Source organism: Sciurus vulgaris (genome assembly GCF_902686455.1).
Source record: "Sciurus vulgaris genome assembly, chromosome: X".
NCBI lineage: Eukaryota > Metazoa > Chordata > Mammalia > Rodentia > Sciuridae > Sciurus > Sciurus vulgaris.
The window spans coordinates 20,661,327-20,677,648 of record NC_136471.1 but is presented as its reverse complement, the minus strand read 5'-3'; the positions used below and the strand labels follow the sequence as shown (position 1 = coordinate 20,677,648).

Sequence of the window (16,322 nt, the reverse complement as noted above, 5' to 3'; positions counted from 1 at the left end):
ATATTTAGCAAAGCCTATAGCAAATACATTTGTGTAAATAAAAAGATATAACCTATAAATATTACTTATATTAATACTTAAAGAAACTTACTGTTCTACTGGTAACTTCTACATCTGTGAAACAAACATGCTGCTATTCAGTTCATCTATTGATAATTGGGGTATCTATAGTAGTAAAAAAGATTTTAGATTAAAATAGTTTCTTGAGAGAATTCTGTTTCTTTTGTTCACTGCTTGGACATGGTAATCAATGATTATAATCAATTTCACAGAAAAGCTTAGACATATTTTTTAAACTTTAGACATATTGACCATTTCCACTAATAGCAAAGCACAGATTAGAATGTGGCTTGCTCCACAATTAAGTTAACGCTCAGTGTGCTTCGTGGTGCTCATGCTTTTAATTTAAGCAGCAGAGGAACTTGCAGTCTGGGCATGGTTAGCACTTTGATATGGCAGAACAGCATTATTCAATAATTATCATATGTATCATCTTTAAATTTTTTTCATTTGTATTAGTTCTTTTTAATTGTACATGGCAGTAGAGTCCATTTTGACTTATTTACACCAACATGGAGTATAGCTTATTTTAATTAGGATTCCAATCTTGTGGATGTACATGATGTGGAGATTCATTGTGATGTATTCATACAAATGTACCATCTTAAATTTCAAGACTCCTTGAATACTTATAATTTGCCAGTGACTCTGACTGAAAAATATCTAAAGCAAATGAAAATTGAAACAACAAAAGCACATCTAATGTTTGTATGAGAAGGAATGTCTGATGTAATCACCAGGTAATGATAAGGCCATCGATGCCTTGGAAAGAAATGTGAAAGCTTGCTTTCTTTCCAGTGTATCTGAAAGTAAAAGTGATGATTGTACTAAGCCGAAGTTCAAGCACAATAACCAAAAAAATGGCAGGAAAATAAAATCAATTCTCATCTTGATCAATGAGAAAACATTTAAGAAACAGTACAGTATATACATTTGAGGATTGGTATGGTAGCAAAAATTGGATATAGAATATCAAGAATGACATCTGTTCACTGATTAAAAATGAGTAAAATTCCACCAATTAACCTTGGGGTGAATGGTAAAGTATATACAACATCCTAGAGTGTGCACAAAAGTAAAATTTGTAAATGTGACAACTGCTTAAGAAACACGTAAGTACATGGACCAGTGTCTCTCACCAATCCAAAAAGCATACACTGTGCCTTCCCAACATGTTGTCATTTTCTAGGTCTGAACAGGTGAAATAAATGGCCAAACCTGATTGCCTGTAGTTGTTGCAGCGAAGGGAACGCTGGTGGCAGGTGTTGTTGCTGCAGACACAGTGGTAGGTGTAGCACCGTGCATCATGGGCACTTTCAGTAGGAAACCATGGAAGCAACACACGGGAGGGCGGAGCATTTATGTAATGACGACATTCGATGGAATGAGGTGTGGTAGGTATCACAGCAACAAGCCAAGTGACATCATCATGATGGAAACACCAGGGTGCAACATGCAATCACAGTCAGTGCAAAGCAACACAGCATGGAAGGAGGGAAATTTAAAAAGAGAAAATGGGAAAGCCAATTATAGTTACCATTAAGGAAAAAGGAACCATTCTCAACATTTAGTTTTTGAGCAGTATCATATGGTAGTTGACTCAAAAGGCCAAATTTTCAAAAGGGTTTATAATGAATGTATATGGGAAAAAAATCTGATGCTACCAGGGCTATCTATCTGAAGTTAGTTAAGCAGACAAGTAACTGGTTGCACATTTTAAAGGGGATTAGGGAATTGTGGATTGATGTTTGGATTCACTGACTTTATGGACATGAGTGCTGTCGTTAGATTTGCAGGTGTAAAGGGGCAGTTTTATGTATACTTACCTGACCTGCACACAAACAGAAATGTAGTTTAATTGGTGGGTACATGGTAGGGAAACAGATATGAAGACTACAGTGGACTATTTGTACAGGGTTTTAGGTTCTCTTCTGGCAAGTTCCTTGGAAACTGGCTACTTATCAAATAAATACATGGAGTCCTTCATAGTAAATCTTGTCTTCACAGCAAGTATTAGAGTTACAATGGCTAGCAACTGTAAAATTTGTCTCAGGATGTTTTTTCTTTGCCTTCTCTAGTTTCAGTTTCAATCTGAAAGTTTTGGCTGCTTTTCTGATTTCCAGTATACTTTGGAAAGCCAATCAGGGAATTGATGTGTGATTGGCAGCTATACACATACAATAATTTATTGTGTCTATATTAATCGAACTCAGGCTTTCTGAAAGCCTACTGAGAACGTGAATGGCCAGAAGGGGGAAAATCAACATATGTAATGTCACAGAAACCAAAAATGTACCCCAAATGGCTATTAACAGAAACTTCATACTTATTCCTCCCACTCAACTCTAGTTGCCTGTTACCTACAGTCATCCCTTTATTGTCTCACATGCTAAATTGAAAAACAGTCTTATTTCCCCCTTTGGGAGCACAGCAACTACACAGGAAGCAGCAGCACTAAAGCATGCAATTTGCATTCCTAAGCAGAGCTCTGAAAGTAAAAGACAGGGAAACATCTCCAAGAAACAGGTCACTAAATGTCAACACAAAGACACATATCTCAAACTTGGAGAAGTCTGTTCTTCTAATCGTATGCATAGAATGTTCCAGTTAGTCTCACTGGAAATGTCGTTAATTCCTACAGGGGACAGCTAATTCCTCAATAACAGAGGCCTCACTTCTGTTGCCAGGGTTCAGAACTTACTATGTTGTGAGTTCTGCTTCTATGTGATCATCACTTTGACCTTTTATTTTATCTCCATAAGCCTGTTAGTGCCTTCTGGCATCTGTAACTACTGCACTCCACCAATAGGATGGAGATCAAGTTGATACAAACTCTCAAAAAGGATGGGAGAAATTGGGTTGATATGAGATGGCAGATTTGTAAAGGGTGGGACTTTCCTCCCTGCATTGAAAAGAGCTATTTTTTTCTAGATCTGTTCTTGCTTCTCATGAGGATTTTAAGACTTGTAAACTCCTCAGTTGCTTTCTCATCCTCTTCAGTATCAGTGATGTGCAAAATGGCTTACAGACGGCTACCATGTTGTGTTGGTGGCTAGTGGCTAACTAAAGGTCCAGTCCATAACTGGTTGCTAAAAATCTCATAACCCCCAAAGAGTCACTTTAAAAATGATTCTGTTGTGTCTAGTTTCTGTGCAGATGGCACTTCATCCTAGAACACTACAGAATTCAGCACAGAACACTGAAGAATGCTTTGTTTATGCCATTCTTTCTCAACATCCAAGTGTGGAATGGCTTAGGTCATATGGATAACTTTTTTGGGGGAAACTATTTCATTGTACTTTACACCTTTGAAATATTTTACACTTTTAAAATAATATATGTAAACCTAAATAATTACCCAGTCTCTCTTTCTTTAAAAAAGTGTACCATTCCATGGTATTTAAATTGCTCAGTTTCTCTAGGCAAAGAAATATTTTTAACATGTCAGTTGCTATTTGGGGGATGGAACTAGAGAAATGGCAGGGTCAGTATTTGGCCACAGTGGCAACCACCTTGGACTTGAGAAAATAAGACTATTTTGGTTCCACAAAGACATGGAACACAAAGCACCATAGTAAATGTTAATTATTCAGAAAATGACCAATCACATCATTCTGTCACTCATCTCTTTCATAGTTAACAGCAGAAAAACACATTTTTTTCAGATTAGAAAAAGTTGAGAATTTTTGTACAAAACCTACCAAAACTTGAAGCGGGTGCCATGCACAGTATTGGCCCTGTACACCATGCAGAAAAGCGTGGAAAGTAAAGAAAAGAGAGATTTCATTATTAAAGCTTTACAGATGGAAATGAATTTTTAACTAGAAAGATACTTTATTCGCAATATCAATTAATCAGCTCATGCATACCCAGTAATCCTTCATGCTTATAATTATAGATTAGCGTTAAGACGACAAACCCAGTTAATCAAAGTAATTCTTGAATTCTTAGATTAAAAAATGAACTTTAATTTGTCTTTAAAGAAATCATTTCATTTAAATTACATATTTATTCTGGGCATATATGTTGTAATTTTTATCATAAAAGTTTATTTATTACACATATTCTTTTCAAAATATGCTCCAGTAGCTGTATCTGGTACCTATTTTCCTATTTAGAACATTAATCTATTAGTACTGCCTCCTCCACCTCGTAGAAATTGAGGACTTCATTATGAACATATGACAAGATTCTTTCCCTTAAGAAGGGGCCCTCGGCCAGACAGGTTTTTTTCATTTTGCTATTGATTAAGGGAAAGGGAAATTTTCTCACATTTTGGCATGTAAATCTCGATTTTTATATTGGCCAAAACTAGCAGAAAAGAAGTCTAACTTCTAAACAAATCAACAGATTAAGAAAACCTAGAGTGAACAATGTACATTTCTCCACATTCAACCACCTGGGCTAGCACTCCTGGGCTATGCATTCATTCTATAAGACAAATGGAAGTAACCAAAGTGGAACGATCTAATGGGTAGGTAAATGACTAAAAATCTTGAGGGGGAAAAAACACCAGAAATAAAGGTACCTCAATCCACAATGGTTCTTTCTTTTACTTTGTGGACATTGCATATTTTTGTTTTAGGTTTTGGGGAAAAGTCTAAAACCATTAGCTATCAGTGGTTACTTTTTATAAGTGATGTAAGAAAGTGCTAAAGAATTAAATTTTTCCTTTTCAGAAACTATTTTTATAATATGTGTAACTTAAATGGTGTCATGAAGAAATATAGTAATGAAAGATTTTTTAAAAATTAATTAACAGATTGATTTATTAATTAACTAATGTTTTTCCCAAGTCGAAGTATATAATACTGTGTGTTCTAAATGTTTTCAGAACTAACAAGGCTTTCTAAATAAATATTTTAAGCAGATGTTATTTTCATTTAATAATCATTTCCAAAGTGGGATAGTTAGGATTCTGGGGAAAAAAGTTTATTTTTACTTCCAGTGGTTAGTATTTCAATTTATTCCTAAGGCACCATATGCTCACTCTTAAAGTACTAAACCACTGGAAGAAAATTATTTTCCCCATATATATTTATTTGAATGAAATTCTGGCTTTAAATTTTCTTCTCAATTAGTCTCAAAACTGTTACACTATTAAATATAGATGAATGTAGGAGGTAATATAAAATATGCTGCAAAGTATCAGAAAATGTAATAAACTGCTATGTTTTTATATTAACTTGTTCAGGAGTTAGAAGCTAACACTTCCTATTTTACATATATTATACTGTGCCATACTGCACTTACTATAAATTTAAGGGTAGTTTTAAAATAACTGCCTTTGGTATATCACTCTATGGACTGCAATTGTATAATGCTGGAATTATTTTTTGTTTTATTTTTTGGGGATAACAGACTGCTGTCTGTGAAAGTGATACCTAAGAGTCAAGGAATTATTTGAGATCAAACCAAGCAAATGGATCACAAGAAGCAGAAAAAAAAAAAAAAGCCTATAAAGAAAAATATTAATACTTTCTCCTAGTTTGATTCCAAACCACTAATTTTTAGAATCATAGAAAAACAAGTTGTTCAACAAATATTAGCAGATCAAGCATAATTGCTTTGTTTTATTTCTAATCAATCAAAATGCATGTGGATTGTTCTCCCAATGAAAGCCCTTTGAAAACTGCTTTGCATCATCTATATTCACAACATCTGTAAACTCAAGGTACCCAGAGCTATGTTCTCACCTGTCGGGATGAATGCTGGCTGTGGGAGTTGCATGTTAGCCAGAGCCTGTTGGCAGTGGAAAACATTTGGATTAAAGACCGGGGCGGCACCGTTGGGCTTTTCAAGGGCCGATCTCTTTGGTATCAGTTGAAGTGCACCAGGCTGTAGGGCCTGTGGGGGAGGGATGGATTAAACACAAATACCAGAGTGAGTAAAAAATATAGTCAAATCAAGCAAGCAGTAGTTATGTAATGAATGGCCTGGGAATCTCTGCAAAGGTATCCATTGAGCAAGCCATTCAATAAGCAGCAGCTGCATAGCAAGGTAACCCACTGCAGAGATGAAGCAGTTCACTGAACAAGCAGTTAGGCCAAAACACAAAAAATACAAGGTAAAAAGGAAAAGCTTTTCAATATCCCCAATTCAGACCTCATTTGAACAGGATGCAACAGAAAACTATTACAGCAAATACATTTACAATTAACATCACAGAAATGCTCAATTATTAATCTGTAAAAATGGGATGAGCAGAAGCAACAGGTACAGCAGGAAAGAAAATCCTGCCTGTTAAAATTCTGATACGGATCTAGGAGATAAGTGGTATACAGATGATAAAACAGATGCTGATAGATTAGAGTCTGATACTGTGGCCCTATAAAACAAAATCTAATTAATACAAAGACCTCAGGTTCAAATCCTAGAAGTGTATGTTTCTTAACCCACATGGAAGGAAAAAGAAAATGAATTATTCCTCCCCTACCACCTACCTCACCTGGGTATGATATACAGTTAAGCAAAATAAATGTGTTTCTGCTTTATATAGGATCACTGTGTATTTTAGTATGCACCATTTGCTTTGTTAAATCCTTGTAAGGATTAATTCTAAAACCTATCAGCATTTTAAAACCCTTCTTTCATGTCTACATTTCTTTCAAAATCCCACTGTGCTTATAATACTCAGACCTGCTCCAGATTCATCGAAGAAGTTTAACATTACATTTTTCCCTCAACAAATTGCACATCACTTTAAAAACATGCCCCAGCAACAACCATTAGGTACGCTCCAACTTCTTAATGAGACAGTGACACCTGTGCAGAGTAACTAGCCTTGTATGTACCAAAAAGGGTTATGCCATGCCCTTTTTATTCCTGTGGTTATCAAGGGCCTAAAGCTTTTTTTTTTTTCTTTTGGGGACTCTGCTGTTGGTGCACACAGTGTGACAGGTCTGCATTTTATTAGTAAGTTTATTTTCATTTCCTAAAAAAGTGAGGTGAAAATAAACCAAGTAGCATTAGATTTCCAAACTGATCTGAGAGGAAGTGGTGGCAAAAGTCATGACTAAAATAATAAATTATAAAGGGTAATTTATCATTTCAAATGCCTTTTATCACCATTGAGGGAAAATGGATTAGCTGAAGACTTCAATAGAGTAGGACAGATTATTTAAAAGATTTCCCTTTCATTTAAGTATGGGGTGTCCCTTTCCCTAGAAAGTTAGGAGCATGGTATGATCATCAGAATCAAACTTGTGTTGCTTAGTAAACTACAAATTGAGGAAAGGCCTTAGGTGGACATTTGACTCATGACTCCTAGTAAGGTAGCACCCCTGGTTTAATGCTGGGGTCTATTGTTCTGATTGGGTGGTGCTTGTATTGCCATTAAATCTTTCCCTTATCAATCCTGGCCAGGGCATCAATACCGTCATCACAAATTTGCCAACTTACCAAAGATGTGGTAGAATGTGGATGAAATAATTATCAACCCTCCAAGTTCTTTTTCCTACCTTTATTTTATTAATTTATTTTATGTGGTGCTGAGGATCAAACCCAGTGCCTTACATGTGCTAGGCAAGTGCTCTACCACTGAGCTATATAGCCCCAGCCCCTCCAAGTCATTTTTTAATGCATGCAAGTTGCTCTCAATGAAGTCAACCTGAGTTATACATATACAAAAGGTATATGTATATACTCCCCTTTTACAAAGCATTTCTACTCTGACTTCTTAAAGATATAAAAAGATTATAAAGAAACTGTGGTGTATATATACAATGGAATATTACTGAGCCATAAAGAATGATAAAATTATGGCATTTGCAGGCAAATGGATGAAATTGGAGAATATCATGCTAAGTGAGATAAGCCAATCTCAAAAAGCCAAAGGACGAATGTTATCGCTAATAAGTGGATGATGACACATAATGGGGGTGGGAGGGGTTATTGTTAGGGTTAGGTTTAGGGTTAGGGTTAAGGAGGGTGGTAAGAATGGAGGAAGGAAGGACTGTATAGAGGGAAGGGAGGGGTGGAAGGGGTGGGGAGGAAGGGAAAAAATAACAGAATGAATCAAACAACATTGCCCTATGTAAATTTATGATTACACAAATGGTATGCCTTGACTCCATATACAAACAAAGAAACAACATGTATCCCATTTGTTTACAATAAAAAAAGATTAAACATCTTCATGAAGCCCTCCTTTTATATGGTCTTACCTCAAACAAATTCCTATGGGCTATTTTGACTTTGCAACTAAGATCCTGTGTGATCTGTTGCTCAGGAAGGGATTTTACACTGACATTCACAAGTACCAGTTGAGGGCATACAATATAATATTTAGCTCTCCAGATGGAAATTTGATGCTTATATGTAATGTATGCATTCTACCAAACATACTCAAATCATCAGAAATGGGTAGAAACATGAAGGTCTCATGTCCAAGCATGGGGAGAGATGTATAATGGAGCAAGCAAGGCATTTTTTGTTCATCCTGTGTGTTCATTTATTTAGGGGGACAGCTGCATTCTGCTCTTTTAATAGCCCCACACTGTTTCTGAACTCTATGCAACTCTAACATAAGTAATTAAAAATCTGAAGGACTTCTGGGTGTGGTGGCATACACCTGTAATCCCCATGACTCAGGAGGCTGAGACAGGAGGATGGGGAGTTCAAAGCAGTCTTAGAAATTTAGTGAGGTCCTAAAGCACAGTGAGACCTTGTCTCTAAATAAAATATAAAAAAAGTGCTGGGGATATTGCTCAGTGATAAAGTGCCTCTGGTTTTCATCCCTGGTACAAGAAAAAAAAAAACCCCAAACAAACAAACAAACAATTCCTGAAGGACTTATGGTCTCAGCTACTCAGGTTAAGGCAGGAGCATCACTTGAGTCCAGGAGTTAGGGGCCAGCCTGTGCAACATGCCAGACCCTATCTCTTAAAAAAAAAGTGCGGGCTTACATTCTGCATCCCCTGCTATTTTCCTAGCTTAAAAGTCCTTCATTCAGAAGCATTGAAGAAAAAAAAAAACACATTTGATAAAGACTTTTTAAATATTAACATATGATGTTGCCCAGATCAAAAAAGAAAGTAAGTATGTTCTACTTCGGTGCTCAGATCTGTGAAGTAATGTGTTCAGTTCTGAAAACAGAAGGATATTGAGAAAGTAGGGCCAGTCCAGATATGATGCTATATCCTTGAAACCATAATCTAATGAGGAAACTTTGGAGAGATTTGGGGTATTTAGTTTGGAGAAGAGACATGGGAGGTTGTTCTCATATGGGATGGGAGCTGACTTGTTTTGTGAAGTTCTAGTTTTAGCAAAATGAATTTCAACTATGTATGAGGAAACCCTTCTCAATAGAATGTTTGAAAAGAAATGGATCTCTTTTGCTAAAAGGCGAAATCTTTTGTCAAGAGAGTTTGAGCAACACATGCATATGAAGAGATTTGGTTCATATCATATTTTTAAGGTTTCAGAGTTATGTAGGTGCCTTTTCCATAGCCAGGAAACATGAGGTTTCTTCTGAGTTTTGTCCCTTCTTGGGCTGTTACACCCTATTACATGAGGAAAGTTCCAGGTGTCAAAAGAAATAAACTGCAAGTGGTACGTTTAATTGACAGCTGTGACACACTTTGGGAACCTTTCAGTGTTATTAAGCAGAAGTATATTTCCCCAAAAACTGACTTACTGGGGCAATTCAAAAGCCAGGCCTCTCTTAAGTCCTGAGGAAATCTCACCCTACTCTTAGCAGGCTTCTGTCTTTGTCTTCTCCTTTGCCTATACCATGCCTCCAGAAAGGAAAGGTAACCTTAACTTTAAAAAATTAGAACCTACTTAATATCCCATCTTTCAAGTACTCTGTTTCTGAAAGGCATTAAGAATGTGAGTAGCGAAGTGCCCTCAAAAGTGGTCCACAGAGCAGAGGCAACTTTCTGCCTTTCTAGTATATTAAGGGTAGTTAGACTATAAAAGCACTCAAAAACAATTTACTGCTTAAATCATAGTTCATCCTTTCTCTGAAAATGGGAGAAAGAGCCACAGTAGGTTAAAAATCATTAGTAAAGCTTTTAAATAATTACCTTTAGAAAATCTTAGTAAATAAAGTAGAATAAATAGGTTCTTTTTTTTATCTAGCTTATAACCTTGACTATTCATATTAAGATACACTCATGACTATCTATCATTATGGTTATGGAATATTTGACAAATTGATTTGATAAATCATTTACCCCAAAATGGAGAGGCTGCAAGTGCTGGTCTGCTCTTACCATCGCTGTGGCAGCCGAGTGGTTCATCTGGTGATGAGCTGCCTTGAGTTTGGCTTGCAAGTGTGCGGGAGGATGAAAGTACTTGCATTTCTCCCGGGAGCATCGACCTTTGATGTAATCCATGCAGATTGTCACAGTATTATCACTCACTTCGATCATGGAAACGTCTGTAGGGTGAGCATAGCGGCAATCGTTCTCCCCACGGGTACAATTTCCACGCTGAAATTCACGGCAAACCTTAAAGAAGAAAAAACAACACACACACACACACACACACACACACACACACACACACACATCAGTATGATGACTGGAAGGTGGCTGACTTTTATTAGCTTTGCCAGTGGTTGCAAGAATAAGTATATACATTTTTTCATTTATTTAGGGAGAATCTGCAAAGATGAGGGCTAATCAAAAGTCATATTCACTATGTGATGGAAACACAGACAATGCATTTCTTGAAAAAAAATTCCATTCTCCACAAAGGAAAGTTTTTCTGTTTCCCTTACACTGACCTAAACGAAAGTATTATTGAAAACCAGTTTTAACCCTCTAGTTAATACACAGCCTCAAGTGTATTTAGTTTTTTTAAGGTCCAAGATTAGTCTTTATCACACAGGAATGCATTGGTAGTTTTCCATGACCAACTTGTAAACCATGATTGAGTTACATGTACAATCAGATTCCATTACAGTACATTATGAAGCATTTAAAGGGCTGTCAATGGAGCTACTTTCTAAGAAATCAACTAGTCATTTATTTCAATTAATAAAAAAGCAATTAAGGAAAAATTGAAGGACTTTAGTAAACCAAGAGCTGTTTGAAACTACTTTTTGATTCTTTAGGTATTATGTGGTATTTATTATGCAGTACATTATTCTTAAGATAGAAAAAGGTTTAGACACTATAAGACTCATTTGCATTCTGCATTCATATAACTTTACATTTTGTAATCGTAAAGGGTTAGATTAGATTTGTTTTTCCAGTTTACTGTTCTAGTAAGTAGAGGCTCATTAACAAATACAGTAATCCCATTCTATAAAGCTGGAGCCTGAGTACAGGAGCATTCCCATCCAGACTTCCTGTGCCATAGCATCTAGACTGGGTATATTTAAAACATTTTTTGACCAATTGTATAACTGAATCGATGCACTTAATAGTAAGGTATAACCATAGCAATAAAATATTTAACATTTCTCTGAGGTTATACTCCATAAGTGAAAACATTTGGGGGTACTTATTTAAAGCATTTAGCACATTGGGCTCTGAAGGGGTTACCTTTATACATAAGGTTAATATCCACCTTACAGGTATTTATATATTTCTTCACAAATACCTCCAGTTTATCTGAACGCATCAGTTTCGGACCAGCAACTCCTGGCAATGCGAGAGGTGGATTCCCAGAAATCAGAACAGGCGTATTTGGTAAAAGTTCTGCAGGAACCAGGCCCATCCCGGGATGAGGTACGTAAGGATTGAAAGCCATGGCAGGATTAGCCGCAAGGGATGGATTCACAGGAAAAGAAGTCTGTATATTTAAAAGAGGGGATAAAAGTGTTACAAGTAAACATATTCTTCCTGTTTTTATTGGACAAGATGACATTCTTGCAGAAATATCAGAATTTCCTAAGCCATATCAGCATTTAACATTGTTTCTTCTGACTGGTTTATTTTTAATCTCCTACTAATGCCCATCTAGGAGTTGCTTTTAAACCAACAAATGTCTTCAAGCAACAAATTTATTGGTAAGTCGATAAAACAAACCTCTTGATTGTAAGTCATGAATAAACCAACTTAAATCTCATTGTTCCAAATATATTTTGTCCAGCATTTCCTTTTTTACTTAAAACAAACAAACAAACAAACAAAAAAAAAACACATCACCAGTGACGGCACATACACAGACAATCTCCTTGTCTCCTCACACAGGCCTGACCTCTGTGGACTTTGGGTACTCCTGAAAACCCCCTTCTTCCCACCCTTTTCCTTCTTGCCTATCAGTACTGCTTGGCTCGAAGGCTGACTGTCATACCATAGGTACCACCTGCACTACTAAGCACTAACCTTGCTAATTTTCTTGGTCTACTGACATTTATGGAAGAGAGCAAAGAGTTGAGGAAGATAAGGGCAAGTTAAGTGAATACTTGGCTGGGTGTATGCCTGTGATCCCAGTGATTCAGGAGGCTGAGGCAGGAGGATCACAAGTTTAAGGCCCTAAGCAACTTAGTGAGACCCTGTCTCAAACTAAAAGCAAGGTAAATAAAAGGGCTGGGGACATGGCTCAGTAGTTAAGCACCCCTCTGTTTAATCCCTGGTAATAATAATAATGCTAATAATGATGAGGGCTGTGGATATAACTCAGTAGTAAAAACACTCCTGGCATCAAACCCTGGTACCATCTTTTTAAAATAAGCACTTTGCCAACTTTTTCTGTCTACCTAAAATGAGATCAAATGTTGTTATTCTTTAAGTAGAGGTCCTACTTCATAAATGAATCTTGACTTGCCTAGCCCTGTGTTTATCAAGTGGGGCCAGATGATACAGTTCAAAAGGAGGTCCTAAAAATGCTACAAGGATCCTTGTTGGGCAAGAAGAGATAACAGAATGGACACAAACTATAGGGCAGAACTTGTAAAGAAAAGCCTTAGAAATGCAAAGGCTATTACATGTTTTTCTATCTCTAAAAGTCCTGGATTCAAAGAGTTTTGTATGTATATTTCCTTTATTATCTGTAACCACATAATTTAACACTTTACTGTGCTATTTTCCAGTTTGTTTCACACATGAACATCTTTACTTTTCAATGTAGTTATAATTTCTTCGATATTTCTTGTCTCCTCTATCATACCTAATACTTAGTGAATGACTGATTGACAGATATAATCACTGATAAGTTTTAAAAGTACATTTTAACAGTAAGTGAATAATACATCTGATGAGATATAGTATATTTCTAATAGTGACTCATTGAGGTAGTTATTGTGTAATTGCTGCTGTCTCATTGTGTATCACCTTTTTTGGGGGGCAGTGCTGGGAATAGAACCCAGGGCCCCTCACATGCTAGGCAAGCACTTTTACACTGAACTACATCCCCAGCCCTGCATTGTGTATTACTAATCACACGTGTTCTTTCTTGCTTTCTTTTTCTTTCCCTAAAAAAAAAAAAAAAAAAAAAAAAGAAAGAAAGAAACAACCCCAAGAAGCTGATATATTGCCAAGCTGTGCCCAGACTTGCTAAATCACACTAATTGGAACATCTCTAAATACAGGGAGAATAGGAAGCTCTAGACCCTGGATGGGGCAACCTAGACTCCCTGCCCCGACCTCTGCACTGACTTGTAATTTTCACCAGCACAGATTCGCCAAGAAACTCCTGTTATAAGCCATATCCAGCTTACATGTAAGTGCTCCCCCATTAGCACTCTATCTTGGCTGAATTTATCAAATTAACTGTTAGGAAGAACGGAGAGAACTTGGCCTTAAAGAACTGACAAGACTCACTAGGGTGAGTGAAGAAGGCACAGTGGCCAAGAGCTTAAAGTGAAAGGGGTAATACCAGGTGCCAGAAAAGTCAGTGAAGTGGCGAGGAGAGGAGGTTTGAGAACAAACAGCTTAGGGCTGATCCAGCCGAACTAAGTCCAGGTGATATAAAAAGTTTGTAGCCTCATCAAATGAAATAGAAGCTCCAGGAATTAGCTGATATGACATTATTTTACTTCATGAGAAGGAAATCTTTTGGAAACAGTCACCCAGGCATGCTTCAGCAACAAGACAGACTTCACTAATTCAATGATTCATTGTCATGTCAAAATCAGCAAGGATCTCAAGGTAAAAACTCTATATTTGCAGCACACAGTAGTCTTCTTTGTTTCTTTTTTTTTTTGTTTTTTTCTGGGACTTCTGTGGCAAGTTTCTTACTGAAGTCACTATTCCAATCTCCTGGAGGATTTTTACTTTTGCCTTTTGCAGAACTAGAAAAAGACCATTATTATATCCATTAACCATTGAACTAAAACAAAGATTAGGAGGTGGGTGAATTTCCCAGACTTCAAAAACACTAATCATTAACAAATTAAATTAATTTAATTAATGATCAATTAATATTTAAGTCTAATGTACATATGAGCAATGCCTTCCTTTTATGGTAGATCTGGACTTCTGTTGTTTTTCCTTTCCTTTTGGGGGTGACTCACCAGGGAAATTTTCCTGGTTAACTTCTGCTATCTCTGGAATATATTTAAATTTACTTAAGTCTGTTAAATGATACAAGTATATGGGAAAAAAGCTTTAAATAATGTCTATATACAAAATGTAAGGGGGTTGCTGAAAACGCTTAGATCTTTAAAAGATCTCATCATGAACTATAATGTGCTGTCTTTAGATTTTAAAATCAGTATCAAAGCTTTTATGACCATTTCCTCCTTGGGTATAAATTTTTTCTAACACTGTTTACTGAGAAGAAGCAAGTTTGTCCACTCACAGCCCTGGGGCAGAGGCAGGAACTCCAAGTTGCTTATTTATATTCCAGTAGATATTTCTGTTTTCTCACCACCACCTCTGCCCCAGGGCAACTACTCCATTTCATGAATTTAAACATTCAAGGGCTTAACTTTGACTAACAGCCTGCAAACTCACATATTCAGCTTTAGTAAGCAACTTAATCCTGCTTCTATCTATATCATAGCCCTTGATGTCAGTTGAGCAAAGTGAATGATCTGTGGGTTAATCCTTAAGAAAAAGTTTTTTTTTTTTTTTTTTTTTTTTTTTTTTGGTGAGGGGGAGTGAACCCAGGGCCTTGTGTATGCTGAGCATATGCTCTGCGACAGAGCTACTCCATCAATTCTAAGAAAAAGGCTCTTGAGACATTGAATTTTTAAAAATATATTTTTATTTGTAGATGGACACAATACCTTTATTTTATATATTTATTTTCATGTGGTGCTGAGAATCAAACCCAGTGCCTCATGCATGTGGGGCGCCAACTGAGCCACAATCCCAGCCCAAAATGAATTTTCTCTTTGAATCCTAAACTAATCTGGATGTTTAAATGTGTTTCAGATATTCAAATCTGAACCTAACTTATTTACCAAATACTTGAAAATGTGAGGTTTTTTTTTCCCAGAACTAGAGGTTTTTCATCTTTTTGGGTCTTGTAAAACAACAAGAAAAGCAGAGATACCAGACTTTATGAATAAGATCACCACATGAAAAGTATTTACCCTGGTGTCTCTAGCATATCACCTCCTGTGATAGGAATTCCTGTGAGTTCCTGGTGCCAAGCACAGTGCTTAGGAACTATGAGGCACTCAGGAAATGCCTCCTAAAAATTAATGAAATGTCTTCAGCACAGTTTCTCCTAATCCTTTTCTAGTCTGGGATTTCTCTAAGAGTCAGATTAAAGCTCCAAACCCTATCCACAGAAAAAACTCAAGTATACACAAAATAGTTCACATGATCTCAGGAAGTTCAAGGCCCCCATGATACCCCTAGTGCAGTTACGCACTGGTTAAGAAGCTAAATGCTCTCGAATGAGGATCCACAAATTAGGACCCTTGGACCAAATCCAGGCTGCCCCTGTTTTTTGTATGGTCAGCAACCTGGTTTTTATAGTTTTTCATGGTTGAAAAAATTAAACGAATAATAATATTTAGTAACACATGAGAATTACATGAAACTCTTATTTTAATGTCTATCCACAGATGAAGATGTGCTCATCAGTAAACCTATATTATAAGAAATTGGAGATATTTTCTCTTGTCATATAGGTATCTATAACAGTGGTTCAGTTTATGCTTTGAATATAACCTTTGCTGCTCTGCCACTTCAACTATTTTTTAAAGGGACATGTTTCTTTCTGTTCCTCTCTCCCTGCTCCTTCCTAATCTCTCCCCCTATTGAATCTCAGGGGAAACAGGATCACCTTTCTTCTCCATCCTAGGCAGAGTTATCTGTCCTTGAGTACATACCCACCATAGGAAGGCAGTGATCCACACTTTGGGGATGATACCAGAAGATCTTAGAAATAACTATCTCCCAAATTAAGTG

The 16,322-nt window shown here is 36.6% G+C and overlaps 1 protein-coding gene across 15 annotated transcripts in view; it reads right to left on the bottom strand.

Moving 5' to 3' along the window:
* MBNL3 (muscleblind like splicing regulator 3) overlaps positions 1-16,322 on the bottom strand; it is a 122,359-nt gene that overhangs the window by 9,569 nt on the left and 96,468 nt on the right. For 8 of the 15 annotated variants that reach the window (XM_079122680.1, XM_079122679.1, XM_079122681.1 and 5 more), the window contains 6 exons: positions 11,614-11,805; positions 10,239-10,514; positions 5,757-5,907; positions 3,762-3,797; positions 1,279-1,373; positions 92-165 (listed from right to left, as the gene is read on the bottom strand). In XM_079122680.1, coding sequence (XP_078978806.1) covers positions 109-165; positions 1,279-1,373; positions 3,762-3,797; positions 5,757-5,907; positions 10,239-10,514; positions 11,614-11,805 — 807 coding nt within the window. In that variant the 3' untranslated portion in view covers positions 92-108. The remainder of the gene's footprint in view (positions 1-91; positions 166-1,278; positions 1,374-3,761; positions 3,798-5,756; positions 5,908-10,238; positions 10,515-11,613; positions 11,806-16,322) is intronic. The other 7 variants (XM_079122684.1, XM_079122685.1, XM_079122674.1 and 4 more) reach the window with 7 other exon arrangements.